At 47.1% G+C, this 26457-nt stretch overlaps 1 protein-coding gene across 1 annotated transcript; it reads left to right on the top strand.

Moving 5' to 3' along the window:
* Nucleotides 1–26457, top strand: LOC114709306 (sterol 26-hydroxylase, mitochondrial). Its single transcript, XM_028893076.2, has 9 exons — nucleotides 1–759; nucleotides 19757–19947; nucleotides 23787–23986; nucleotides 24091–24288; nucleotides 24409–24581; nucleotides 25221–25387; nucleotides 25580–25661; nucleotides 25734–25946; nucleotides 26103–26457. The coding sequence occupies exons 1-9, from the start codon at nucleotides 499–501 to the stop codon at nucleotides 26220–26222; spliced, it is 1605 nt and encodes a 534-aa protein (XP_028748909.1). The 5' UTR covers nucleotides 1–498; the 3' UTR covers nucleotides 26223–26457.

The following is a 26457-nucleotide window of genomic DNA, read 5'->3' as shown; positions in this document are numbered from 1 at the left end:
TGGACTCCCTTAGCTCTCCCAGCTCCACACTCAACCTCAGCCTCCCGGGGAAACAGCAGCGCGTTCCAGGACCATCTGGAAAAGCGTGGGACAGCAGAGATGGCTCTCTGCGGGCCAAGCAAAGGCGGGTCTTGCTGGGTGGGGCCTGAGGGTCTTGGAAGTTGACCTCTGTGCTCCAGCTCACTGTGAACAGCCTGCCAAGTGCTTGCGAATCCGTGGAGGAGGAGGCCGCAGACGCCAGAGGGCTCCGGGCTTCTTCCTGGGTCACACACGCTGTCCACCTCTGCCTGCCTCCTTGGTTGGGATCTGGCAGCTGGAGAAAGTGGCACTTGTGTGATCGATAGGTCCTGATTGGAAAGGATCTGGCTGGCCTTCTATCGGCCCGCCCTCAGGTCACCTTTGCCTTTAAATCCGCCCAGTCCAAAGAGCCCCGGGTTCTGCCTCTGATTGGGATTCCCAGTCTCTGGATCCAATCTCTTGGCTTCGCAGGCACGATCCATGGCTGCGTTGAGCTCTGCAAGGCTGAGGTGGGCACTCCTGGGAGCGCGCGTGGCGGGCCCTGGCCTCTGCCCGCAGGGGGCCCGAGCCAAGGCTGCGATCCCGGCCGTCCTCCCGGCAGACGAGAGTGTGGAGGGTCCTGGAGGAGGTCGGGACTCGCGGGGGCTGCGGAGTCTGAAGGAGCTCCCGGGACCGGGACCACTTCGCTTTTTATTCCAACTATTCGTGCGAGGCTATTTGCTGCGCTTGCACGAACTCCAGGTAACCAACCCGGCCGCGGCTTAGCCACCTGGGGCTGGGCACTGGGATGGAGAAGCTGGGCGAGGGAGAGAAGTGGGGTAAATAGTAAATACGGGATCTTAGCTCGCCAGTGTCTGAGGCTCCAGCCATAAAGTGGGAGGGTGTGCAAGGTGCGGAGAGAACCCTTTGAGCTAAAACAGGCGACGAGTGTCACCAGCAGTTTGACGGACACACGCTGTGAGAGGAAGGGATTGTGCTGGGTGAGAACGGCTCCGAATCTCAATAAATTCAAGGCCAGCCAGTCTGCATACCTAATTCCAGGGGAGAGGAGAGAGGGGAGACGGGAAAGGAAAGATGGGAGAGGAGAGGGGAGGGGAGAGGAGGGGAAGGGGAAGGGTGAGGGGAGAGGGGAGAGGGGAAAGGAAAGATGGGAGAGAGAGGAGAGGGGAGGGGAGGGGAGGGGTGAGGGGAGAGGGGAGAAGGGAAAGAAAGATGGGAGAGAGAGGAGAGGAGGGGAGAGAGAGAGAGGGAGGGAGAGAGAGAATAAATGATTCCCTGCAGACCTGATACCTCTAAGCCAAGAAACAAAGGAGATTAAAAGTTCTGGATTGATTTCCGCCTCTAGAAATTGAGAGGTCTGGGGAATGCCCACAGGGCTAGAGACTGAAGCCTTCTCAGGGGGATTTGCTCAAGACGTTGTAATTCTAGATGGCTTTCCAAGGAGACCGAGGAAGCAAAACCATGAGTATACAGGTTTTGTTTGTTTTAGTTTTATTAAGACTGTGTTTCCTTATATAGCTTAGGTTGGCTATAAATCTTTCTTCCTGCCTCAGCCTCCTGAGAGCTGAAATTATGTATGTGTACCAGCATGCCGGTCTTAGTTAAGGTTTCTATTGCTGTGATGAAACACCAGGACCAAAAAGCAAGTTGGGGAGGAAAGGTTTTATTTGACGTTCACTTTCACATTGCTGTTGATCACCAAGGAAAATCTGGACGGGAACTCAAACAGGGCAGGATCCCCGTGGTATATTGTGTACCCTAATAAACCTGGGGATCAGAGGACAGAGCCAGCCACTAAATTAGACATAGAGGTCTGGCAGTGGGGGCACACACCTTTAATCCCAGCACTTGAGATCTCATGCTTTTGCTTGGGAAGCACACATGTCTTTAATCCCAGGAAGAGAAAGGTATATAAGACATGAGGAAACAGAAACTCACTATATTTAGGCTGAGGATTTCATAGAGGTAAGAACTAGTGGCTGGCTGTTCTGCTTCTCTGATCTTTCAGCTTTCACCCTGATATCTGGCTCTGGGTTTTTTTATTAAAAGACCATCTAAGATTTAAACAACAGATCCCGGAGGCAAGAGCTGATGCAGAGGCCATGGAAGAGTGCTGCTTACTGACTTGCTTCCCCTGGCTTGTCCAGCCTGCTTTCTTATAGAACCCAGGTCCACCAGCCTAGGGTTGGCACACCCACCATGGCTGGGTCCTCCCCTAGTATCACTAATTGAGAAAATGCCTTACAGCTGGGTCTCACGGAGGCATTTCCTCAACTGAGGCTCCTTCCTCTCTGATGACTCTGGCTTGGGTCAAGTTGACACACAAAACCAGCCAGGACAATGCCCCAGAGACAGATATATATTTTTTAAAGATGTAATTTTATTTCTGTGTATGTGTTTGAATGTTCCTGTCTGCCTGTCTGTCATCAGAGGCCAGAAGAGGATCCCTTGGAACTGGGGTTACAGGTAGTTCATGGGTACTGGGAAGGGACTCAAGCCCTGGGGAGCAGCAAAGGAACTCCCCTGCTGAGCTATCCCTCCTGCCCCATGAATGGTCTTTGAAAAGAGTGCAGAAGGCTGCAGTTCTAGGACAACTCTAAACAATGCTCCTATGAATCTGAGCTGTCCCATGAGAACTCTATCAATCATTTTTGCTGCACATGCTTATGGCTGGTGTGAGTTACCAGGAGTGTTGTACATCCATGAAACCCAGAGACAGCATCATTGAGGAAGGCTGTGTTTCTGTAACTTATTTTGTATCGGTTAGAATTGGTTTGTCTTTCAAACCATCCTTGCAAGATGGAAAACTCCTGTAGGTGAGTGTCCTTTGGGTGTGATCTGCTCCTGAGTCCTAGTCTCTTTTGTTTTAACTATAACACAATGCTGAAGAATGAACACATTGTAAAGAAAAAGGTGTGTTTCGTTCACAACTTTGGACACTGAAAGTCCAAATAGGTGGCTCCATTTAGCTAGCCTCTGATGAAGGTCTTGTTACTGTGTGTATCATGGTGGATGGCGTCACATGCCAGGAGCCTGCTTGTGAGAGAGAGGTCACATGGTAAGAAAGGAAGTGAGTATGGGAAGGGACCAGGCTTGCTTTTTTTTTTTTAACAGCCTGTTTTTGTGAGAATTAATTCACTCTTGGGAGTCTACGGTAGTTATAACCCAAACTCCTTCCTTTAGGGTCCACCTCTTAGAGGCCCCAGAACCTTCCAATAATACTGTTACACTGGGGACCAAGCCTTCAACACACATCTTTGAGGAAGACCACATCCAAACCATAGCATCCCACGCCACTCCCACCTCCAGCTTCATGTCCTTCTCACAAGGCAAAGTGCGCTCCTTTGTGCCCATAGTCCCAACTGTCTTGTCTGAGCACCACGTCAAGTCCAGAGTCAGACTTGACACTCAAGACAAACTCCTTTCTGCTGTTGGCCAGTAAAGTTAAAACGCTCCCTGTATCCAAGACAACGCGGAGAGTGAGAGGAGGAGAGAGCCCTGTAAAACCGAAACCCATCAGTGCAGACATGGCCTAAAGTCCTGACTCCTCCATCCTCTGCACACTCGCTTGGGGACGACCCCCCTAAGTCTCCAGCAGCCTTGCCTGCGGGGCTTCACCATTAGATGTTACCCTACCTTTCTGGGGTCCTAGGTATGGCTCTGTGGTGACTGTGCCCCTCTGGCAAACGCCTGCCTGACTACCTAGGCTTGGTTCTTGTTTTTTGCTTTAAGTTACAAGTATTCTTTTTACATTGATTTATTTGTGTGTGTGTACCTGTGTACCCATGAGCACGACGTGACACACATCTGGAGGACAGCTATGGCTTTCTCCTATCATGTGAGTTCCAAGGATCCAGCTCAGGTCATCAGGCTTTGCAGCAAGTGTTCCAGCCTTCTGGGCCAGGTTGCCAGAAGTCTGCCTTCTCCTCCTCTGCCTCTTCCTCCTCCCCCTTCTTCCTCTTCTTCTTCCTCCTCTTCCTCCTCCTCCTCTTCTCCTTCCTCTTCTACTTCTCCCTCCTCCTTTTTCCTCTTCCTCCTCCTCCTTCCTCTCCTCCTTCCTCCTCCTCTCCCTCCTCCTCCTCCTCTTGTCTCTAATCTCTCTGAACCACTGTGGTCCCATAGCTACTCTGTTCTGGGTGCATCAAACCTAGCAGTCCTCACATTTCCGCTAGGACTTCCGGTTCACCCTCTGGTACATCAGAGGCACCAGCTACACATGAGCCCATATAAGCAGTGACTGGGTGGCTGTGCTGGGGAAGGACCAGCTGAGGCCTGGGCAGGTGGCCCTGGCAAGCAGCCCTCAGGTCTACCCTGCAACCATTCTACCCCAGAACCTCTGGATCTGAAGTGAGTGGGACAACCCGAATAATTGTGGGGTGCCTTGACACAGGATAATTTGTGGGGTGCCTCAGGTCTCTCTCTCAGTGCCTTGACACATAGTGCCTCTGTTCTTGGGTGCTAATCTGAGCAAGTGGCACTTCAGCTGCCCCTGGCCATAACTCCTTTCGCTCTTTACATTTAACTTCCATTTCCACATTTTCGCCGTCCTCCCTTCCAAGCACACAAATCCTTTAAGAAGTGCTGGGGAATGAAAGCTGGACTTTCTGCAGGCCGGGCAAGCACTGTCCTGATGATCAATTCTACCCTTAGGTCATTATCACCGCTCCCGAACCTTACTGCCTGTGGTTTAAAACGCATCCAAACAGCTCCTTCCGTGTATTGCTTGGAAGGGTCTTTCCAATGCCCCAAGTTATCACCCTTAAATTCGGCCTTCCACAAACCCAGGGGCATGCATGCCGTTCAGCTAGATCTGTTGCTGCTTTATAACAAGGTGCACCTTGCTCCTCCTTTGCACCTGTGACCCTGTCTGTCAGCAGAGCCTTTACTGTGCGCATGCTTAAAAAAAAATTCTGGCTGGGCGGTGTTGGCGCACGCCTTTAATCCCAGCACTCGGGAGGCAGAGGCAGGCGGATCTCTGTGAGTTCGAGGCCAGCCTGGTCTCCAAAGCGAGTTCCAGGAAAGGCGCAAAGCTACACAGAGAAACCCTATCTCAAAAAACAAAAAACAAACAAACAAACAAACAAAAAATTCTGGTCAGGACTGGTAACTAGTCTCTAAGAGCACATAGCTCCTTCCGAGGCTCCTTATCTTCTCAGCTTTCACCACAGCTTTCTTGAATGCTCTGTTTACAGCCATATAGACATTCCCTAGCCTGGTCCTCCAAACTCTTCCAACCTCTTCACCTTCCCTAGCTCTAAAGCCACGACCACACTCGAGGGCATCATCATCCACCTTGGTAAAAAGTTTCTGTATGCATCTGTTTTGTGCAAAAGCAAAGCTTCTGAGGTCAGTGTCTCTACCCAGCTTGTTCTGGGATCCCCTATGTCCACCCTCCAAGGTTGGCATTACAGGTGGGTCCCAGCACCTCAGCATTTACGTATTTATGTGAGATGGGGGGGGGGAGCGAGCTCTGGCCCTCACACTTACCAGAAAGTGCTTTAACCACAACCAACAGCCCAGCCCCTAGAATAACTTTTTAACCCTGTGACATTAGGGTACAGGTTTCCAGCTCATTAGCTTTTAGGGCAATAAAACCTGCCTACAGCAAGATTCACAGAGTCATAAAAGTAGCCATTTTGTTTTCCTTCAGGTGTCTTGGCTCTGCTGTGTTGCAGAAGTTGTTTGAAAGCCTTGGTGTAACGTAATTGCCCTTCCCTGGGCAGGCAGAGGTTGTTTTGCCCCATGAAACCTTTAAAGCCAGGCTTGGGGTCCCTCTTACCCAAACCAGGAGGCTGCCACACAAAGGGGAAAGCTGAGTGGGTATTCTGGGCAGCTAGCCGAGCACAATCTGGCTACACCCTCGGATGTGAGAAAACAAGGGACCCCGGAGGAATAGGGCAAGCAATGCTGAGAAGCTGAAGGTATCAGTATGTTCCAGGCCCTGGGTTCTACAAAAAAAGAAATAAATGAAAAACACCCAGGGCTGGGAAGACGGCTTAGTGGGTGAGAGCACTTGTTGAACAAGCCCGAGGATCTGAGTTCGAATCCCAAACACTCCTGTAAAGAAGAGAAAAAAAGAAAGAAGCTAAGCATGGCCACTTGAATCTATTACTGCAGAATTGGGTTGGGACAGAGAGAGGTGGATCCAAGGAGCTCATTAGCCAGCCAGCCTAGCTGAAATAGGGAACTTCAGGTTCAGTAAGAAACCTTGTATCAGGGAAATCAAGTGGAATGTGATAGAGCAGGGCTTGCTATATCTTCCTCTGGCCACACACACACACACACACACACACACACACACACACACACACACACGCAAATACCACATATGGTATATAAAAAATAAAATAAAAATTGGAAGCCTCTTTCTCTTTTGTACCACCGAGCTATAGCTCTAGGCCTGCATATTTTTTTTTTCTTTCTGATAAAAAATAATACCAAGCATCCTGGAAAAAATGCAATGTGAACATATTTTAAATTTATGTATAACTTTCCTTTCAAAATGCTTATTTAATGATCTTATGTGCATGTATGTATGTGTGCCTCTGTGAGTTTATGTACACTACAATGTGGGTGCTGGGACTTGAACCCCAGTCTTCTGTTCATGTAATAAGTGCTCTTAACCATTGATATATATCTCCAGCCCCAAGTTTACATCTAAGTGTCTGTTAAATTAAAATCTTTTGAGGTTTTATTTTTTTTTTTATGTGTACGAGTGTTTGCCTGAATGTATGTCTGGGCACCATGTGCCTACAGTGTCCAAGGGGTCCAGGAGCTGGCATTGGATTCCCTGGTACTGGGGTTCAGATTGTTGTGGGTGCTTGAATTGAATCCAGTTCCTCTGGAAGAGCAGCCTGAGCTCTTAACTGCTGAGCTATTGTTCCAGCCCCTCTACTAAATTTTTACCTTTCAAAAATATTGATCCAGAAAAAAAGAAAAAGGTGAGGAGCGGATGGTTGAATAGTGGCAGTGATGGCTTGATCGGGAGGCTGCGTGGAAAGTCGTGCTCTGCATGGGCTGTTGAACGGGCTTATGCAGCGCTCAGTGGGAGGGGGCTGTGGAGAGAAGGGACGTCAGGGGGGGGGGGGGGGGGGGGGGGGGGGGGGGGGGGGGGGGGGGATAGGGAACCATGACTGATATGTAGACTGAATGTAGTAAAAATAATAAATAATAAAATAAAATAAAAAGTTAAAATAACAAAAAAATATTGATCCAGAGCATGATGAGATGCCATCTAGTCCGTATCTCTTGTTCTGAATTCCCTGGTTTGAGGTACTCCTGGGGTCCTCAGTAGCCCCTGCACATGTGTGTCATTTTGTGGATTGGATTTCTCATCATTGTCTGTTTAGATGCCTGAAAGACTGGGTTGTACAAGGAAGGTCTGAGCCTGTGTCTGTCCACCTCTGTCCCCCAAGTTCCGGGCGCTGGGGTCTGCCTGTCCCCAGGTTCAGCATCTGCTTTGGGTCATCCACTCCTTGTCCTCGATTTTGCTGTAGGATGCTGGGGCTTGTCAACAATGCTGTGCATGCTGTTCGACCGAGCTTTCTATCAGGCTGCGGGGCTGGGCTGCTGTGGGAGTTGAGTATGGGGATAAGCAGTGCTCATAGTTTCCTGAGTGTGTTACAGCAAAGCCTTGATTCGCTCTCAGATCCTCTTCTATCCTCTTCTTGCTGTATTTCACTGTTCTCTGAGTGGTAAAATCAGTGGGAAGTTCTTCCTGTCAGGATGTCTGGTATGAATCTCTCTATGACAGTTCTGTCTTCTTGCATAAAAAATGGACATTTTTCAGACACCGAAGTAATCACTGCACACTTGCACAAAAATGTCTTCTTGTAGGGCTTGTGGCATGGCTGTATGATAAACCTTCTGCCTGGCATGCACTAGGCCCTGGATACATCTCTAGTCCTGAAAATTAGTGATGGCAAAGAAGTAAATATAGTAGAAACATGTGAAATGCCCATCTACTGGATAGTAAATCGTGTGTACTCATACAGTGCAATTCTGTTAAACAGTTGTAAATACAACTGTTTGTTTTGTGTTGTTTTCCAGGTAGGGTGCCGGTAGCCCAGTTGGCCTGGCCTGAGATCCACTATGTAACCAAGGCTGGCCTTGACTTCAAAATCCTCCTGCCTTACTTATGGTTGAAGTACTGAGATTACCAATGTGCACCACCCTGCCCTCCTCCAGCTCTCTCATTTGGAGACTGGGTCTCATTGTGTTGCTCAGGCTGATCCTTAACTCCTGAGCTCAAGCGATCCCTGCCTCTGCCTCCGTGCTGGGATCATAGTGGCGCTTAGTCTGCATGTCACTTGGTTCCGTTTCCAGCACGAACATCTTCATAAATTAACTGTGCACCATGCCCCTTATCATGAGCCCAGCTAGGGCCACTTCACTGGCTTGGTTTGGTGCGGCAGGAGCTCATCCAAGCCCAGGTTCAGAGCAAGGGGAGGCGCGAATGCTGTTAATTATTTAGCACCTCTGGTGACTTGGAGACGGGGATTCGGCTTCTGCGAGGGTTGGGGTTAAGTCCTGGTGACACTCGGACAGCGCTGAGACAGGCTGTCCCATCTGCAGTCCCACGGCTGTGACCCAGAATGAGCCCATCTTTCTGACATTTGCCAATCAGATTAGGGAAAAGAGCAGCCTGTGCCTGTTTACTCTTGTTTATCCAAGTGACTGGTGACTGTCAGCTCTCAAGGCCTGGCTAGTTGACATGGCAAAATAAGCCTTGGCCTTTGTGAGTGTACTTTGGTTGTCAGGGCTATTGGCTGGTTTGAGCCGTTTATGCTTTGCTGAGCTTCTTAAGGGACCCACCCATCCCTAAACCAAACTGGGCCCTAGCTAGGAGATGTCAAAATGCAGCTGTGCTTTTTTTTGAGGGGGGGAGGGGAGTTGAGTGATCTTTTCCTTTCTCCTTCCCTTCATTTCTTCTCCCTCTCTCCTTCCTTTGTGAAGCACTGGGGATCAAGCCCCAGAGCCTCCCGCATGCCAAGTCCACGCTCTCCGCTTAGCTGCACCCTCAGCCCAGTCACAGATTCACGAGGATGATCGCATACTATGTCGCCCAGTCATCCAACACTCATGGTTTTAGTAGACTCATTGAGTCATGTAGTTATCACTCTCGAGAGAAACAGCGTTCTATTTAGCAGGCAGTCCTCGTTCCGTCATTGGGAATCAGATTAGTGCCTTCCAGGCTCCATACGCATAACTGAGTCAGCAACCTCCAGGACCTGCCTTGGGCTTTTCACTCTGAATACCTAGGCTACATAGATACGGAGCATCTCTGGGATCGATTATTCCACCAGTCCTCTCTGGCAAGGACAGACATGTTAAGTCCGTAAGTGGAAGTCAGCCAAGGCCTGAAAGAGTCAGCTAGTAAAAACACAAAGAGATACTTTTACATTTAGTTTGTTACTTAGTGTGAAAAAAGAATCTTTAAGACCAAGATGCTGACTCCCTCAGATCCTTGCCCCACTCACTCAACACCCGAACACCAGGCAACCATAAGCTCAGCATGAGTTGCAGGATAACCTCCAGTCTGAGAAGCCTCTCCAGGACATTCTATTCTGCACCTGTTTTCTTTCTTTCCTCCTCTCCCTCCTCTTGCTCACCATCCTTTTTGTTTGTTTATTTTGTTTTTTGAGACAGTGTTTCTCTGTATAGCTCTGGCTGTCCTGGAACTCGCTTTGTAGACCAGGCTGGCCTTGAATTCACAGAGATCTGCCTGCCTCTGCCTCCCGAGTGCTGGAATCAATGGCCTGAGCCACTGTGCCTGGCCTTACGTCCGCTTACTAAGATGAATAAGGCAGGAAGTCTCAGGACACCTCAGAACCCAGTGAGATAAGGCCCATCAAAGAGTTGCCTCATGGTAGCTCCAGCCAGGGTTCTGATTCTGTCCTATTCCAGGAGGGTCACAGGGTTCCTTAAAAAATCAGAGTCACGTTCAAGGTGCTGTTGGCATAGATATTTTCAAAGTTGGCAGGTTGGGAGTCATTTTCTAATAATCCTTCCATGGCCTTTTAACCAGAATAGCTAAAAGAAAAAAAAAAAAAAAAAAAAGGTCCAGAAACAGGTCATTCTCCTCAGATGACCTAACTAATTTTCCTAGTAAGAGCTTATATCAAATCTGCTCTGGTTGTTTTAGGCAACATCTGACTAGAGTGTTGTTACAAAACCATAATCTTGTAAAGCTTAGTCATGCCTGCCTAGAGAACAGATTAGTCCCAGCATTTTTTTTTTTTTTTTTTTTTTTTTTTTTTTGGGAGAATAGAGCTGGTGCCAATCCCATGTACCTGCTCAGCTGGCCCTACCTGGCTGTCAACCTTCAAATAAGCTGTGACAAGGCCACATACAGTGATGCCCATCTTTAATCCCAGCACTCGGGAGTTAGAGGCAGACAGAGTTCTGTGTGTTTGACATCAGCCTGGTCTACATGATAGTGAGTTCCAGGACAGCTAGGACTACATAGAGAGACCATGTCTCCAACAATAACCACTACCACCATAACAAATAAGCAAAAAAAAAAAAAAAAAAAAAAAAAAAAAAAAAAAGGTAAAACACCAAAGAGACCCACAGGAGGGTGAGATCAAAGAGAGCCAATCAGAAAATCGATCTTGTCCTATCGTCTTTCATGGAAGCTAAGCCTTCTGAAGTCTGGCTGTAGGGAAGTTGCTATGAGTTCTAGAATTCAGATTCTTCATTGGCCATTTGTCAAGTTAAAAATTGGTGGTATGTGGTAGTTTGAATGTAATTGGCCCCCATAAGCTCATAGGGAGTGGCACTATTAGGAAATGTGTTTTTGTTGGAGTAGGTATGGCCTTGTTGGAGAAAGTGTGTCACTGTCGAGGTGAGCTTTGAGGTCTCGTTATGTGCTCAAGATATCACCCAGTGAGACAGTCTACTTCCTGTTGCCTTCTGATCAAGATGTAGCCAGCACCATGTCTGCCTGCATGCAACCATGCTTCCCGCCATGATGATAATGGACTGATCCCCTGAACTGTAAGCTGTCACCTCAATTAAATGTTTACCTTTATAAGAGTTGCCATGGTCATGGTGTCTCTTTACATCAATGGAAACCCTAACTAAGACATAATAGCAACCTAGGTTAGATGTAGTATGGACAGGAACTGAAAGAGAGATCATTTTCTCTTCCATGACCCCTGGTCTACCGGAACAGGCTCCCAGCATCCTCTAAAGCAGAGTGTTGCTCTCCTTCCAGTGTTTGGTTTCCACGGCAATTACATATCCTTTTTCTTTATGTCTCCACATGTCTACATGTATCCGTGTTTGTCTCAAAGTGGCTCCATGGCTTCTTCCCTATATACCTTCTCCTATCTTAAAACATTGCCCACCATCTGATGTGTGGACCACATGAGGACCACATCTTAGGATTTGTCACTTTATGGACATCATCATCATCATCATCGTCTTCTGTGGCTGCTCATGATCAGCAAGCAGAGCTAGCCATTCACTTCCCGATCTTTGCTATCTACAAACTCTCATAGTTTCGGTTCCCAAAGTGTAGGCATGGCATGAGAAGGACTGCAGTGTTTGTCACAGACTGTTCCTGTGCTTCCTTCCCTCCTTGTGCACTACAGTCTCTTGCCTCTGTGGCCCAGGATAGAACTGAGCCTGGATTCCTGTGCTCTCAACAATGGTGTATCCAGGAGGCTATATAGTCTGATCAACTGACTCACCCGCTTGTGTTAGCCCCACGCCGACTTTTGCCATAGAGATCTGTGTATATCACAGATAGGAAGCATGAGTCTTGTGTGACGGTGACACTGGGGGGATGCTCACCCCAGAAGTGGCTGAGACTTGCTCGTGATGTTATCCTGCTGTTCGACATCGGCCTACGCTGCCAGGAATCAGATGCGATAAGCTGCGATAAGCTGCATTGTTGTAGGTTTACCCAGGGACCATTGCCATAGATTCGCCCACTAAGGACCATGCACATTTTTGCAGGGAGGGAGGATTCAAGACAAGGGTTTCTCTGTGTAGCCCTGACTGCCTTAGAACTCACTCTGTAGACCAGGCTGTCCTCGAACTCAGAGATCTGCCTGCCTGTGCCTCCCTAGTGTACCATTGTCTACTATACAGTATACTTTTCCCCTCTTCTGCCGTCTCTCTCTGGCTTGCTCTGTAGCCCAAGCTGGCCTCCAACTCCTGGTCTTCCGGCCTCAACCTCCTGAGTGCTGGGCTCACCGAGGTGAGCCATAGCATTTGGCAGGTAATTATCTCTCAAATGGAGCATTCTGGATGATAATGTCAAGCAAGTTTCAGGTCCACAACTAAAGAGGGCCGTTGCCTGTTGACTATGGTTTTTTGACGGCAACTCCTGCCTAAAGAGTGGAGAGTCCCTGGCACAGAGGTGTCTGTGGCTGATGGATGAGAGTCTCTTCTTAGCATGGTGTCTCCACTAGCTCTCTCTTTTTTTTTTTTTTTTTTTTGGTTTTCGACATTTTGTTATTTGCTTTCTTCTTTGGTTGATCGTTGGTTTTGGTTTTTGGACAGTACTTTTTTTTTTTTTTTTTTTTTTTTTTTTTTTTTTTTTTTTTTTTTCAAGACAGACTTTCTCTGTGTTGTCCTGGTACTCACTTGGTAGACCAGGCTGGCCTCGAACTCACAAAGAACCACCTGCCTTTGCCTCCTGAGTGCTGGGATTAAAGGTGTGTGCCACCACCACCACCACCACCACCACCACCACCCCCACCACCAGGCTTTTTTTTTTTTTTTCCTGAGACTTTTATTTCAGGTTTTTTTTTTAAATGATTTATTTATTTTTATTTTGTTGGACCCCAAAGTTTAGGGTCTCAAGTGGGTGCCCCAAGAACCCAGACTCCAGTCCAGTTGATGCAATAGCAAGAGGTTTTTATTATTAAAGCTTCTATATAGAAGGGCAAGCTCTGCTCCTAAGAGCAAGAGCCACATCTTACTGCAGCCACATGGGGGTTTTTAAAGGAAAAACCCACAAAAGCCATAAGATTACAATTCTCATACAATTTTGTTTCACAAGATCATGGTCTGGGTACAGAGTGATCACAGAGGGGGTACAGTTACATCAACAGGTACATTCTTCCTGAAACCTCAAGGGGGTGTATCAGGGCGGGAGTGGAGTTTACACAAAGGTCACAGTGGTCCTTCCTGGAACACCTGTAACTATCCCAGTCACAGTTGAGCACATCTCTTAACAGAAATCTCTTTACATTGTTATATGGTTGCAGGGGAGATTGAACAATGGCTAAGTCAGGTTGCCCTTGGAACTAGATTTTTAGTTTCTCATTTCCTGGTGCTTGAAGTTTCTCTTTTCCTGAGGCTTGGGGGTGTAAGCCTGAAGGGCTAGGGTCTTTCATTTTCATGTACATTGATTGGTTTGCCTATATGAGGGTGTTGGATCCCTTGGAACTGGTGTTACAGACAGTTGTGAACTGCCATGTGGATGCTGGGAATTGAATCCGGGTCCTCTGGAAGAGCAGCCAGTGCTCTTAACCACTGAGCCATCTCCCTGCCCCCTTTTTTCAGTTTTTAACTTAGAAGTTACTTAGATGTTTTATACCTGTTCCCAGCTTTCATGTAATTTTAGGACCTTAAGGTGTGTGAAAAGTTGACTTATAAATGTTTACGTAATTGATTTAAGCTGTTATGTCTAGATTCACTATACAAACTGACTGTGAGATGTTGTTTCCTTGCCGAAGACTAGCCTTAACGTTAACTCCGCTACACAGGATGCAGGAAACAGAGGGTTAAGCATCATTTGCATATTTATTCTTAGGTCACTCGTAGACCTCTGTGACCTAAAATAACATGAAGAAGTTGTGTGTCTACCATGTATTTAGTGCTGATGGCTTTGGCAATGTGTTTTCATGAAACCAACAGTATTAGTCTTGTTTATTAAAGAGTTACAGCAGAGATCATTTTGTTTTAGGCTGGGGTTATAGTTTTATGACTTTGAGTCAGGCCCCGATGCTGTGAGATGTTTAGCAGAGATAAACAGAACCTTCCAGCTGGGACACAGATGTATGCTAATGACTCTGGAGACCTTCTCATTTTTAGTTTATCAACCCATTTAGGCCAACTTGTTTATTGAAAATTTATTGTTCGTGTGGACACAAGGCATTTGGTTTAATTCAACAGTTTTAGTTTATGTGTTCTCTCATCTGTATACTAATCTGAAAAGAATTCATTAGAAGATGTTATCATGTATGTAGATATAACATTTAATATGTACATGAAAGTAACACACGTAAACACACACACATACATAAGATGTTTTGCTTTTAGTGGTGAAATAAAGTAAGGCAGTGATATAAGTTTTCAGGTTTATAAGAAGACTTATTTTCTTGAGACAGGCTTTGTATGTAGCCTAGGTTGGTCTCAAATTTGTAATCCTCCTGCCTTAGCCTCTGGGATACTGAGATTGCCAGTATCCCTGACCACCCTTTTTATGTGAATCAGTGTTTGGGTAAGCCAATTCTAAAGGGGATGCGGAGAGGATGAACCACAACATGTGACCTTTGGTTTTGTGTCTGTGTCGTAATTATCATATGTTTTTAAGATTTGTCCAAGTTGAGACTTGAGTCAGTCCTTTGTTTCATGACTGAACACTACCCCATTGTATGCATATAGCTTGGTTATCTGTTATCTGTTGGTGGGTGTCTGAGCTGGCCTACCATTTGCTGCTAAGTTTCTGTAAACACTGGACAAGTCTGTGTGACATGTTTTCATTTCTTGGGTACATGGGCCTGGAATTTCCACGGGGCGTACCCTATTTGTATTTTCCACTAGCAATAGATGAGGATTCCAATGTGTCCTTCATCAGTGCTTATTTCCTGTTTGTTTGTTGAAGTTTTCAAGCTGTCCTACTGGGCATGAAATGATATATTATAACTTTGATTTGGAGTGTTGTGTGTGTGTGTGTGTGTGTGTGTGTGTGTGTGTGTGTGTGTGTGTGAATGAGGGCACGTGTGTAACATGATGCTCGTATGGAGGTCAGAGGACAGACCTTTTTTTAAAAAGCAAAACAACAACAACAACAGTAAAAAGACCTCTACAAAATAATTAGGAAGTAATTTAGAGGCCTCTGCAATTCACTTCTCTCCGCTGTCTGTCTGATACACTGGGATGTGGAGTCTGCGCTCAGGTGTTCTCTGCAGTGATCACTGGTTTACCTGTGCCCAGGATGGGACGGGAGTGCCACAAGTGAATGCTGATGAGTCCTCACTCTCCATCTCCGGAGTTCCCCCAGGTGAGGACTGGCCCTCTCATTCATCCTGATGACATGTTAGCTCAGCCAAGCTCTGAGGCAGCACCCTGTGAAAGTTCTGGAACTGGCTGGCTGTCTCGGGTTACCTCCCAGTGGTCAGCGCACCGGGCAGCACACGTCTCTCAGCAAGTCTCCTGATGTCTTTCTAAAATAAGTCCTTACATAAGGAGGTCCTTGTTAAGTGCCACCAAGTAAACTGACAGAGAAGAGTCTAAAGGGAAAAGGGAGAAATTGAAACCTCGGCCCTGATAGCCAGGAAAACCCAGGAACTCTGGGTTGCAGGGAAGACACTCGTGCCCAGCTCAGTGGCTATTTATCTAGTCTTTTTTTTTTTTTCCTTCTTCAAAATGTTTATTATTTTATATGTATGGGTGTCATGACTACATGCATGTCTGGGCACCATGAGCATGCCTGGTGCCTGTGGAAGCTGGAACAGGGCATCAGCTCTCCTGTAACTGGGCTTACAGGCAATTATGAGCGACCGTGTGAGTGCTAAGAATCCATCCTGGGGCCTCTGAAGAGACGGCTCTTACCACTGAGCCATCTCTTCAGCCCCCTTACCAAGTCTTATAAAAATGATTTTTTTTTCTGATTCCAAGATTGTGATAGAACATTTGGAAAATAAATCACAGTCTTAAGAAGAAAATAAATTTATCTACAAAGCGCTATTGTCACTGCAGAAGTTCACCTCCATCCACATTGTAATAAAAATGTTACATCAACATTTTTTTTGTTGTTGTTGTTGTTGTTGTTATGTGGCCCAGGCTGGCCTTGAACCTGTAACCTTGCCTCTGCCTCCCAAGTGCTAGGAATACAGGCATGTGCCACACATCTAACTCCAATTTTAGTGGTCTGTGTCCTTGTTCTGTCCCCTGACCCCTAGAGACCAAACTGTGGGCCTCGTGTGAACCAGGCTACAGCTCTCCCACTCTTCAGCTACATCTCCAGACTTTTACTTGTTTTTTTAACGGAAACTTTAAGAAAAGTCAATAAAACCCATTTTCAGGCAAATGGATACAACTAAGGCTCACTTATAAATTTTAGGAGTATCTGTATAAATGCAAGGATTCAACAGGTTTCTCTGCCTTCTAGAATTATCTGGTCAATAGTTAGTGGCGTGTCTTGCAGAAAATATTGTTTCCTTTTTTTTCCTCTTAAATTAAAAAAAATTAGACATTTCCATAGTTGAAAACTTAAAACAATATACCATGCTGTATACATCGAGCAGTCTTTTGAATGAAAAAATGCACCCCAAAGTCTAGGACATCTGAACACCTGGTTCCCAGTTTGTGGTGCAGTGTGGGGAGTTTTTAGGTGGTAGGACTTTGCTGGAGGAAGTATGTCGCTGGGGGTGGGTGGGCTTTGAGTGCTCAAGGCCCTCACCCTACTCTGTCTGCTTGAACTTGTGGTTCAAGGTGTGTTCTCTCAGTTTCTTGTTCCTGCCACCATGCCCCACCCCCACCCCCAGCAATGATGGACTCTTATCCCTCTGGAGCCATAAGCCCAATTCAGTACTTCTTCTATAAGTTGCCTTGGTCACGGTGTTTTGTCACAGCAACAGCAGAGTAACTAATACACTCGCTCCAATTCCCCTCTGCCCTGGGTAATCATTCTTGTGTCTGAAGGATCCATTTAGGTGTTTTTTTTTTTTTTTTTTTCGAGACAGGGTTTCTCTGTGTAGCTTTGCCCCTTTCCTGGAACTCACTCTGTAGCCCAGGCTGGCCTTGAATTCACAGAGATCTGCTTGGCTCTGCCTCCCGAGTGCTGGGATTAAAGGCATGCGCCACCACCGCCCGGCCCCATTTAGTATTTCTTAATGAAAATGCTTTTAGCCTCCTCCCCTGCTTCTTTCCTTTGTGTGTGTGTGTGTGTGTGTGTGTGTGTGTGTGATGTATGCATGTGTGTGTGTGTGTGTGTGTATGTATGTGTGTGTGTGTGTGTGTGGTATGTATGCGTGTGTGTGTGTGTGTTATGCATGCATGTGTGTGTGTGGTATGTATGCATGTATGTGTGTGTGTGTGGTATGCATGCGTGTGTGTGTGTGCGCGCGCGCGCGCGCGCGCTCCCATGTGTGTGCAGATGCATGAACATGTGCACACAGATGCATAAGTAGTCCAAAGTTGATGTCGGGAATCTTGCTTATTCATTCTTCCAACTTACTCTTTGAGGCAGGGCCTCAGTCAAACCCAGAGCTCACCAGTATAGCTAGTCTCACTGGCTAGCTTGCTCCAGAGATCCCCTTTGTTCACCTCCAGAACCTACAGATGGGCTGCCGTGCCCACCTGATTTCTGTGGTTTGTGGGGATCCAAACTCTGGTCCTTTGCAAGGGCTTTAACCACTGAGCCATCTCCCCAGCGATGGCTCCCTTAGGCAGAGGTCGTACATTCTTCTTTGACACTCTACTTTGGGTATCTTTCTGTGTTCGTACAGTAGGGCCACTTTGTGCTTTTTTTCAGTTGCTACTGTAGTCCGTTCTGTGGCGATCCTGTGCCCTCTTTGTAAACTTGTAGTGATTTTTAGAAATATCAACAATTGTCCTCCAAAATAGGGATGAGCGATTTGAGACTCCCACCAGTCAGGTGTGTACGTTCTGACTTTACTGAGGGGAAACAGGAGTCGTCACTGGTTGAACAATTCAGGATTCTACCACACCCACAGTGGCCATGTCCCTGGGAGGTAGAAGTGTGGAACAAATAGATGTGGGGGTCTTGTCAAGACTGGCTTCTGAGCAGTGGGCGGCCTCGTTAACTCAGGGTAGATTCTGGACAACTGGTTTGGGATCGATTATGTTGTAGTGGGGCCCAAGAGACCCAGGAAGATTGACATTTTTCCGGACTGTATATAGATCAGGTGGTGTTTCCTTCTGGAACCTCAGAGATGAGTCTCTTCTCTGTAAATCTGTTTGTTTCACAGAATCCCTCTGGCCTAAATTTCTGTAGCAAGAGATGACTCAGAGTCTCTGGTCTCCAACAACAACTAGGAAGAGGAAGTAACTAGAAAACCACAGAGTTTTATTTATTTCACTATGTGAGTGTAACTTAGCTAGTCGATTCTGTTTTACATTTGCAGGTTCTTCTTAGGCTTCCCCCGTCTTCTTTTCTCTCTCATTTCAGCAGCCATCAGTACATTGTTACAGCCAGGGCTTTGCCAAGGTCATCGAGCCTTGTACCACTGAACGATGTTCCTAGCCCTTAGCAAAGCCAGCTTCTCAGATGCTAAGAGTATCAGTTAGCAAGTGCCTTAGAAAGTCTAGGCTGTGTCTCTGTGCAGGATCCAACCAGGGTCTTGTGCATGGTGGCATGATCTCTGCCTTTGAGCTACCCCCCTAGTCCTTAGAAAAGGCTTAGGAATTACATGACACACTAATTACTTTCATTGTTGCTGCTTTAAAAACAACAACAGACAAACAAAACACAGCCTACTTCACATTTGACCCTGCATTTCTCATCTTGAGTTATGCTCTTTTTGGAATTCCTAATCGTGTTTTTTTTTTTTTTCCTTTCTCTTTGTAATTACATTTGTCTTCAACTCAATGAGGCTACAAGTAGATTTATTTCTTTATCTTTAACATTTTCTATTTATCTTAAAAATTTAAAAAATTTTTTACTACATTTATTTATTTGTTGTGTATGTGCATGTATGTGTGTGCATGGTGTGGTATGTATGTATGTGTAGTGTGCACATGTTTCAGTGTGTGTGTGTGTGTGTGTGTGTGTGTGTGTGTGTGTGTGTCTGTAGGTCAGAGGACAACTTGCAGAAATTGGTTCTCTCCTACTATGTGAGGACTGGCCATCAAACTCAGGTCATGGCTTGACGGCAAGCACCTTACTACTGAGTCATCACACTGGCCTACTTACCTTATTTGTCTGAGTGGGTATGCAAAGGGATGGGTTTTACCATGCCATTTTCATACAGTCGATTTAAATGCTAAGAAGGAACTTTAGGCCTACTCAGATTCCTTAAAACAAATATCTGCACCTAGCCAGGCCGTGGTGGTGCATGCCTTTAGTCCCAGCACTCAGGAGGCAGAGCCAGGTGGATCTCTGTGAGTTCAAGGTCAACCTGGTCTACAGGGTGAGATCCAGCACAGGCACCAAAACTACACGGAGAAACCCTGTCTCGAAAAAAAAAAAAAAAAAAAAAAAAAAAAAAAAAAAAAAAAAATCCCAAACAAACCACCCAATCTGCAAGAACCCCCACCCCCAGTTTCCCATATATCCATATTCCTCCACAGGCCTCAGATCCTCCCACCCCTGACAGGTAACGTCGGCGGCGTCAAAGTCTTAGTCTTAGCAAAGCTGCTTTTTCTGTCTGTCTGCAGATCCACTGACCGCCGCTGTGCCTTCCTCTTGCACAGGCACTTTGGTACCGCCCACTGGTTCTGGTGTGGCCATCAGACCCTCTCCCACCCGATCCTTCCTTCCAGAAACGTCATCCCAACTCTCCAGTTATTCCGTTTTGGTTAATACCCACAGACAAAGAACAAGGCCAAGTACGGTCCAATGTGGACATCCTCCTTCGGGACTCAGACCCATGTGAACCTGGCCAGTGCCTCGCTCTTGGAGCAAGTGATGCGGCAGGAGGGGAAGTACCCCATAAGAGATCACATGACGGAATGGAAGGAGCACCGAGACCACAAGGGCTTCCTCTACGGGATCTTTGTCACGTGAGCGGGGGGCGGGGCTTAAAGGGACGGGGGCGTGGCCACAGAGGACTAGGCAGAAAGAGAGCACGCATGGGTAGCCAGTCAGATGCAGGGCAGAGTGGGACCTTCCTGCATCCCCTGAGCCTGCTGCTTGTCTAAAAGCAGTCACTGGGGTGGGCCGAAACCCAGGGACCAGCCACTGTCTTTTCTACTGATACACTGTGTCGTTTTGGACAAGCCAATCATTTTCTTATTTTTGTGTTTCAGACCTGTAATATGGGGCGTTTGAACTAAAACACCAGTAAGATTTGTTTGTGGTAGTAGGGATTGAACCTGAGACCCCATACCTGCTAAATCACTAAGCTACATTCTCAGGCCCTGTGTATTTTTTTTTTTTTTTTTTTTTTTGTTTTGTTTTTTTTGAGACAGGGTTTCTCTGTGTAGCTTTTCGCGTTTCCTGGAACTCGCCCTGTAGACCAGGCTGGCCTCGAAATCACGGAGAGCTGCCTGCCTCTGCCTCCCGAGTGCTGGGATTAAAGGCGTGAGCACCACCGCCCGGCAATTTTTAAGTTTTGAAGCATGGTCTCTATCCTAAAACTGTCATGAATACCTTGAGATTACAGGCCAGAACCACTTTTTTTTTTTTTTTCAGATCCATTTTTTTCTGTATTATGGTTGAAAATACATCAATTTGTAGTTGAGAAAGTATCATCATTTAGTTGTGAGGGCTCTATTTAATTTCATAAAATATGTCTCTGAGTGTATTGTATTACACACAAATCATGGGCCATAAGCTTCCTGGATACATGGAGATAGAGATTCCAGTTGTGCCTAGAAAGGTTATGATTATTCTGGTAGAGACATCTGAAGGATGCACAGTTATTTGCTTATGAGCTCATTGAAGTAGGTGATGGAATTATCAGTGGATACAGATTTTAATTGGGTATGTTCAGATGTCTCTTAGCTGTGTCAGCAGAATTCCAAAAATAGTTAAGTGGCTTTTCCCATGATGCTTTAGTACAGCTGCCACATTGATCATACCTATGTATTTTGACAATGCCGGACACTGGGCCGAGGTCTCATTTTACCCTGGAGTGGATAGTATTACTATCCCCACTTTACAGACGAAGACAGAAGCCAAGGGAGGTCTTACATCATGTAACACCCCTAGGCAGTAATGAAGCAGATCTCCCTGATTCTGGAACTCAAGGAATTATATATATATCCTTAATATTTTGGAAAGAAAATGACCTGGTCATAGGTTCACTATAGCTGTCTCTGATGTCCATAGATTCAGTCTCTGGGGTTTCCTTTCTTGTTTCTGTCTCCTTCACAGGTGAACAGTTTCATAACTAAGATAAATAATTCTTAGGATCTTTGTTCCAAGTTCTGAAACTAGAGAATGAGATCTCTTTAACCTCCCTGACCCTGGGAGCTAGAGTGAGATCTGATTTGGCAACTCAGCTGAACACGATGTAGGGCCCTTTGGGGATCTAGTTATGTTTCTCCCCCTAAAGCCAATTTTCTATGTGCATCACTGGTATTCCTTCAAAGGCTACTTTGGGCTAGGTGTGTATGTAGCGCATGCCTCCAATCCCAGGACTCAGGAAGTGAGGCAGGAGGAGCAGGAATTCAAGGGCAGCCTGGGCTGCAGGAGGCCCTGTCTCAAACAAACACCAAATAATCGATACATAAAAGCTATTTTCGCCGGGCGGTGGTGGCGCACGCCATTAATTCCAGCACTCGGGAGGCAGAGCTAGGTGGATCTCTGTGAGTTCGAGGCCAGCCTGGGCTACCAAGTGAGTTCCAGGAAAGGCACAAAGCTACACAGAGAAACCCTGTCTCAAAAAAAACCAAAAAAAAAAAAAAGCTATTTTTCGGAGCTATGCTACTTGTTTTTCTTGCCATGTTTTAACAGCTCTGTCTTTAGAGTCTTATTTTATAAGGCAGTCCTCCCCGCAAGGAACTGCTTCTGACTGGGCCGCCATTAAAGGCCGGCATGTCTAGCTCCTTGAAAAAGCCTTAACGACCTGATGGGTCTGTTTTGATTGTCATTTCTTTCTCCCCAATACTCTTAGTTTATTTTAGTGACAGCCGTCCTCAAACACAAACAGAGCTCCTGGGAGCTAGGGGTTGAGGCTTATTTCAGATTTTTAAACTTCTTTCTTTTTTTTTTTAAAGATTAAAAAAATTTTTTTTTTTTTTGTATATTTTGTATTTTGCCTTCATGTACATCGGAGCATCATATTCCTGCAGTACTTGCAGATGCCAGTGGAACCCCTGGAACTGGAGTTACAGATGGTTGTGAGCCACCGGGTACCTGCTGGGAATTGAATCTCTGGAAGAACAGCCAGTGCTCTTAACCTCTGAGCCATCTCTCCAGCCCATTTTTTTTTCTTTCTCTTTAAAACTTAATGTTTTTAAATTTTTTGATAGCAATATTGTTTTGTTGTTGTTGTTGTGTTTGCTCCTTGGTTTGAGACAAGATCTTATGTAGTCAGGGCTGGTTTTAAACTCATTATTCTGCCAAGACTGACTTCAGACATCTTGATTCTCCTGCCTCAGCCCCCCGAGTGCTGGGATTCCAAGTATGTACCATGATGCCTGGCTAATAGTAATCGTTGTCATCAAGTGAAATTTCCGATTTTCAGTAATGGAGTGCGAAGTGCCCTCCTCGGTCCCATTCTGTTCTCCTGAGCCGCCAGTGCTGATAACTGAGTCTTTCACTCCCACTTTACCGGAAGCGTGCCAACACACCCCGCCGTGGGGCCTTTCCGATCTTCCTTGTTGCACAGGACCGACCACCTTATGCTTGTGGCTGTGCAGCTGGTTTTAAGGAAATGGATTTGATCTAGCTGGCGGAGGGAAGGGTGTGGGTTTGGGAGTTAGTTGAGTGTGGGGCTGTCGTCCTTAAACGTGTCTTTGAAGCATGTCAACCACCCAGTTGGGCCTCCCTGTAAACCAGGGCAGACACCCAAGCATCTACTGTGTAGTTATAGAACAGAGACTTGGAGCTTCAGTTTTGTGGGTTTCCTGCCCCCCTGAACCAAGGAGAGCATAGATGCTTAGAACCCTGGCAGCAGGGGAACCCCAACTTGCTCCTATTTTATTCTCCAACCTCCTCACAGAAGGTCTGGGTGAATCTCTCATGATTTCACATACAGAAGATTCCAGAGTTGCATAAATCAAAGATAGCCACAGTCAATATTTACTAAACACCGTGTGCAAGCACTCATCTGGGCACTTGAACAACCCTGTTATGACATGCTTTGGATCCTTCTCCGAGTACAGAGTTAAAACCCAAGCACATGGGCAGTAAGCCTATTTTCTGAGGTTGCTCAGCCATTCATCTATAAACCTTTGTTTTTATTTGGAGGCAGAATCTTATTTTGTAGCCCAAGTTGGCCTCCAACTTAGGCTATCTCAGCCAACATATGGAATTCGGGTATGTACCGCCAGCCTTGGTTAGACCTATGATTTGATCCTAGGTAGTTGTTCTAGAAGACCACTGTACCCATTCATGTAGTGCTGTGGTGGGACTCTGAGGTTTTGTGGTTCATTCTGTCTTCCTTTTTAAAATCCACTCACCACAGACGGGTCTCACGGAATCCAGGCAGCATTCACAACACTTTTTAGTAAAGGGTTCTCTCAAACTCCTGATCTTCCCGGCTCCGTCTTCCAAATGCTGTGATCAGGTGTATGCAGCCATGCTTGGCAGTTTTGTGGTTCTTAGATTATCTCAATTGTATTTGGTGATTGCCAAATTCTAAATGCCAGGAGTCTGAGATTCCCTCAACTCTCTGGTAGTGGATAGGAGATAGCATTTATTCGAATCCCGTGCTGTTCTTGGCCTTCCTCAGACAAGGACCACAGTGGCACCACCTTCGACAGGCTTTGAACAAGCGGCTGCTGAAGCCAGCCGAGGCTGCGCTCTACACAGATGCTTTCAATGAGGTGATTGATGACTTTGTAACCCGGCTGGACCAAGTGCGGGCAGAAAGTGCATCGGGGGATCAGGTGCCGGATATTGCTCATCTTCTCTACAACTTTGCCTTGGAAGGTACCCTTGCTGGGAGCGGCTTGGGGTAGGAATGGGCCTTAATGGGGATCCTGGGTTCTCAGTCCTCTGTCTCTGCCTGCTGTGACAGCCTCTCTACTCCTCAGCCATCTGCTATATCCTGTTTGAGAAAAGGATTGGCTGCCTGGAGCCCTCCATCCCCGAGGACACTGCCAATTTCATCAGATCTGTTGGGCTCATGTTCCAGAACTCACTCTATGTCACTTTCCTTCCCAAGTGGACTCGTTCTCTGCTGCCCTTTTGGAAGCGGTACCTGAATGGCTGGGATAACATTTTTTCCTTTGGTGAGGTGTCCCAGTCTGGAGTCAGGGGAGGATGCTGGGCTTTCCCATGACTTCCTTCACCCTACCTGCTTTTAGGGTGGTTTAAACTCACCCTCCTCTGTTCCCCGATGGCCCTTGCAGGGGAGAAGCTGATTAATAAGAAAGTTAAGGAGATAGAAGCCCAGCTACAGGCAGCTGGGCCAGACGGTGTCCAGGTATCGGGCTATCTGCACTTCCTGCTGACCAATGAATTGCTCAGTCCTGAGGAGGCCGTGGGCACCTTTCCTGAGCTGCTCTTGGCTGGCGTGGACACGGTACATTTGAAAGGCTGACGGAGACCTGGGGCTCCCTGATTTTATCCTGTACTGTTCCCACCCCACCTTCCGACACACGTCTACCTCTCATCCTAGCTTCTTATGTATCACTGCGGTTGTTTGCTCAGTTGAGGGCAATTCCCTGCGAGGGGAATTCCATCAGTGTCTGGACCCCCGGATCTCTTTCTGTGTCTCTCTCTGTGTGTCTCTGTGCCTGTCTCGTCTGGCTGTCTGTCCATCTGTCTCTTTCTTCTTCCCTCTGACAGCTGGGAGATTCCATCCCACAGGATTCCAATTCTCTTCCTGCAGTTTAGGTAGAGAATTGGAAACGTGTCCACAAGCGCCCTCTGTACTCAGGAGACTCATTTCTAGCATTTTTTTTTTTGTGGCATACTCTCTCCTTGTTATAGTCGCCTCTGTGGTTGAAATGCAACCTTCCACCACATTGGTCCCAATTCAACCTGTGGGCTCATGTTTAGCATAGAGATGTCGTCCAGGAAACCTCATCCCTTTTTCTTGTCATCCTGGCAGTAAGCCAGCTTTCCTGTATCCGCTCACAGACCCTCCCGCCACTTAGCTGGCCTCTTGCCTAGAAATTACCCCTTTACTTCATCTTCATTCCCCCATTCTCTCTCCTAGACATCCAACACATTGACATGGGCCCTGTACCACCTTTCCAAGAACCCAGAGATCCAGGAGGCCTTGCACAAGGAGGTGGTGGGTGTGGTGCCCTTCGGGACGGTGCCCCAGCACAAGGACTTAGCCAACATTCCCCTGCTCAAAGCTGTGATTAAGGAGACCCTGCGGTAGGGCATGGTGCCACGCACACAGGGTCTGTATGGGGGTTATAGTCAGGCAGGGATGGAAAGTGGGGACTGCCCAAGGCTGGAGGCTAGGGACAAGGGTCATGTGGGAAGAGAGCACTGGAAAGCCAGGGATGCACGGGATGCCCCTTCACCCAATCTACAAGCAGAGCCTAGACTTCCTTTTCCCTACAGCCTCTACCCTGTGGTCCCCACAAACTCCCGGATCATCACGGACAAGGAGACGGAAATTGATGGCTTCCTCTTCCCCAAGAACGTGAGTTGGGCTAGAGCACCCAGGTGCCCAGGAGTGCCCGCCGCCCTTGCTGATGCCATTCATCCTCCTTAGACCCAGTTTGTATTATGCCACTATGTGGTGTCCCGGGATCCCAGTGTCTTTTCTGAGCCTGAGAGCTTCCAGCCCCACCGATGGCTGAGGAAGAAAGAGACGGAAAACTCCAAGATCCAGCACCCATTCGGCTCTGTGCCCTTTGGCTATGGGGTTCGGTCTTGCCTGGGCCGAAGGATCGCGGAACTGGAGATGCAACTCCTGTTGTCAAGGGTGAGCAGGGATGGGGGGAGGCTTGTGTGGGTCAGGCAAGATGGAGAAATGCAGGGAGGGGAGGGGCGGGGCAGGGAGGTTGAGGGGAGGAGCCCGCTGAAGGAACAGGAAATAGGAGATCAAGATTCCAGTGGCCCCGCCCTCTCTCCCTGCCAGCTGATCCAACAGTATGAGGTGGTCCTGGCTCCCGAGATGGGGGAAGTGAAGGCTGTGGCCCGCATTGTCCTGGTTCCCAGCAAGAAGGTGAGCCTGCACTTTCTGAAGAGACAATCCTGAGCTGGGCTCCTGCCTTCATGGGGCTTGTCCAGAAGCCCTGGCACAGCAGTCCCTGGCCAGTCTCACGTCACATGAGAGGATGCCTGATTTGACAGGGAAGCTTTATGCCCTTCCCATAGACCCCAAATGACTGGCGCAATCTTTATTGAACAGCACCCACTCAAGACAGTAGGGCACTTCCTCCTATCACATGGCAATCCTTGGGTACAACTGAAAATAAAATTTTGAATTCAAA

Source organism: Peromyscus leucopus, chromosome 13 (genome assembly GCF_004664715.2).
Source record: "Peromyscus leucopus breed LL Stock chromosome 13, UCI_PerLeu_2.1, whole genome shotgun sequence".
Taxonomy (NCBI): domain Eukaryota; kingdom Metazoa; phylum Chordata; class Mammalia; order Rodentia; family Cricetidae; genus Peromyscus; species Peromyscus leucopus.
Note: the sequence above shows the minus strand (reverse complement) of the source record. Positions and strands in the feature narration are given on the sequence as shown.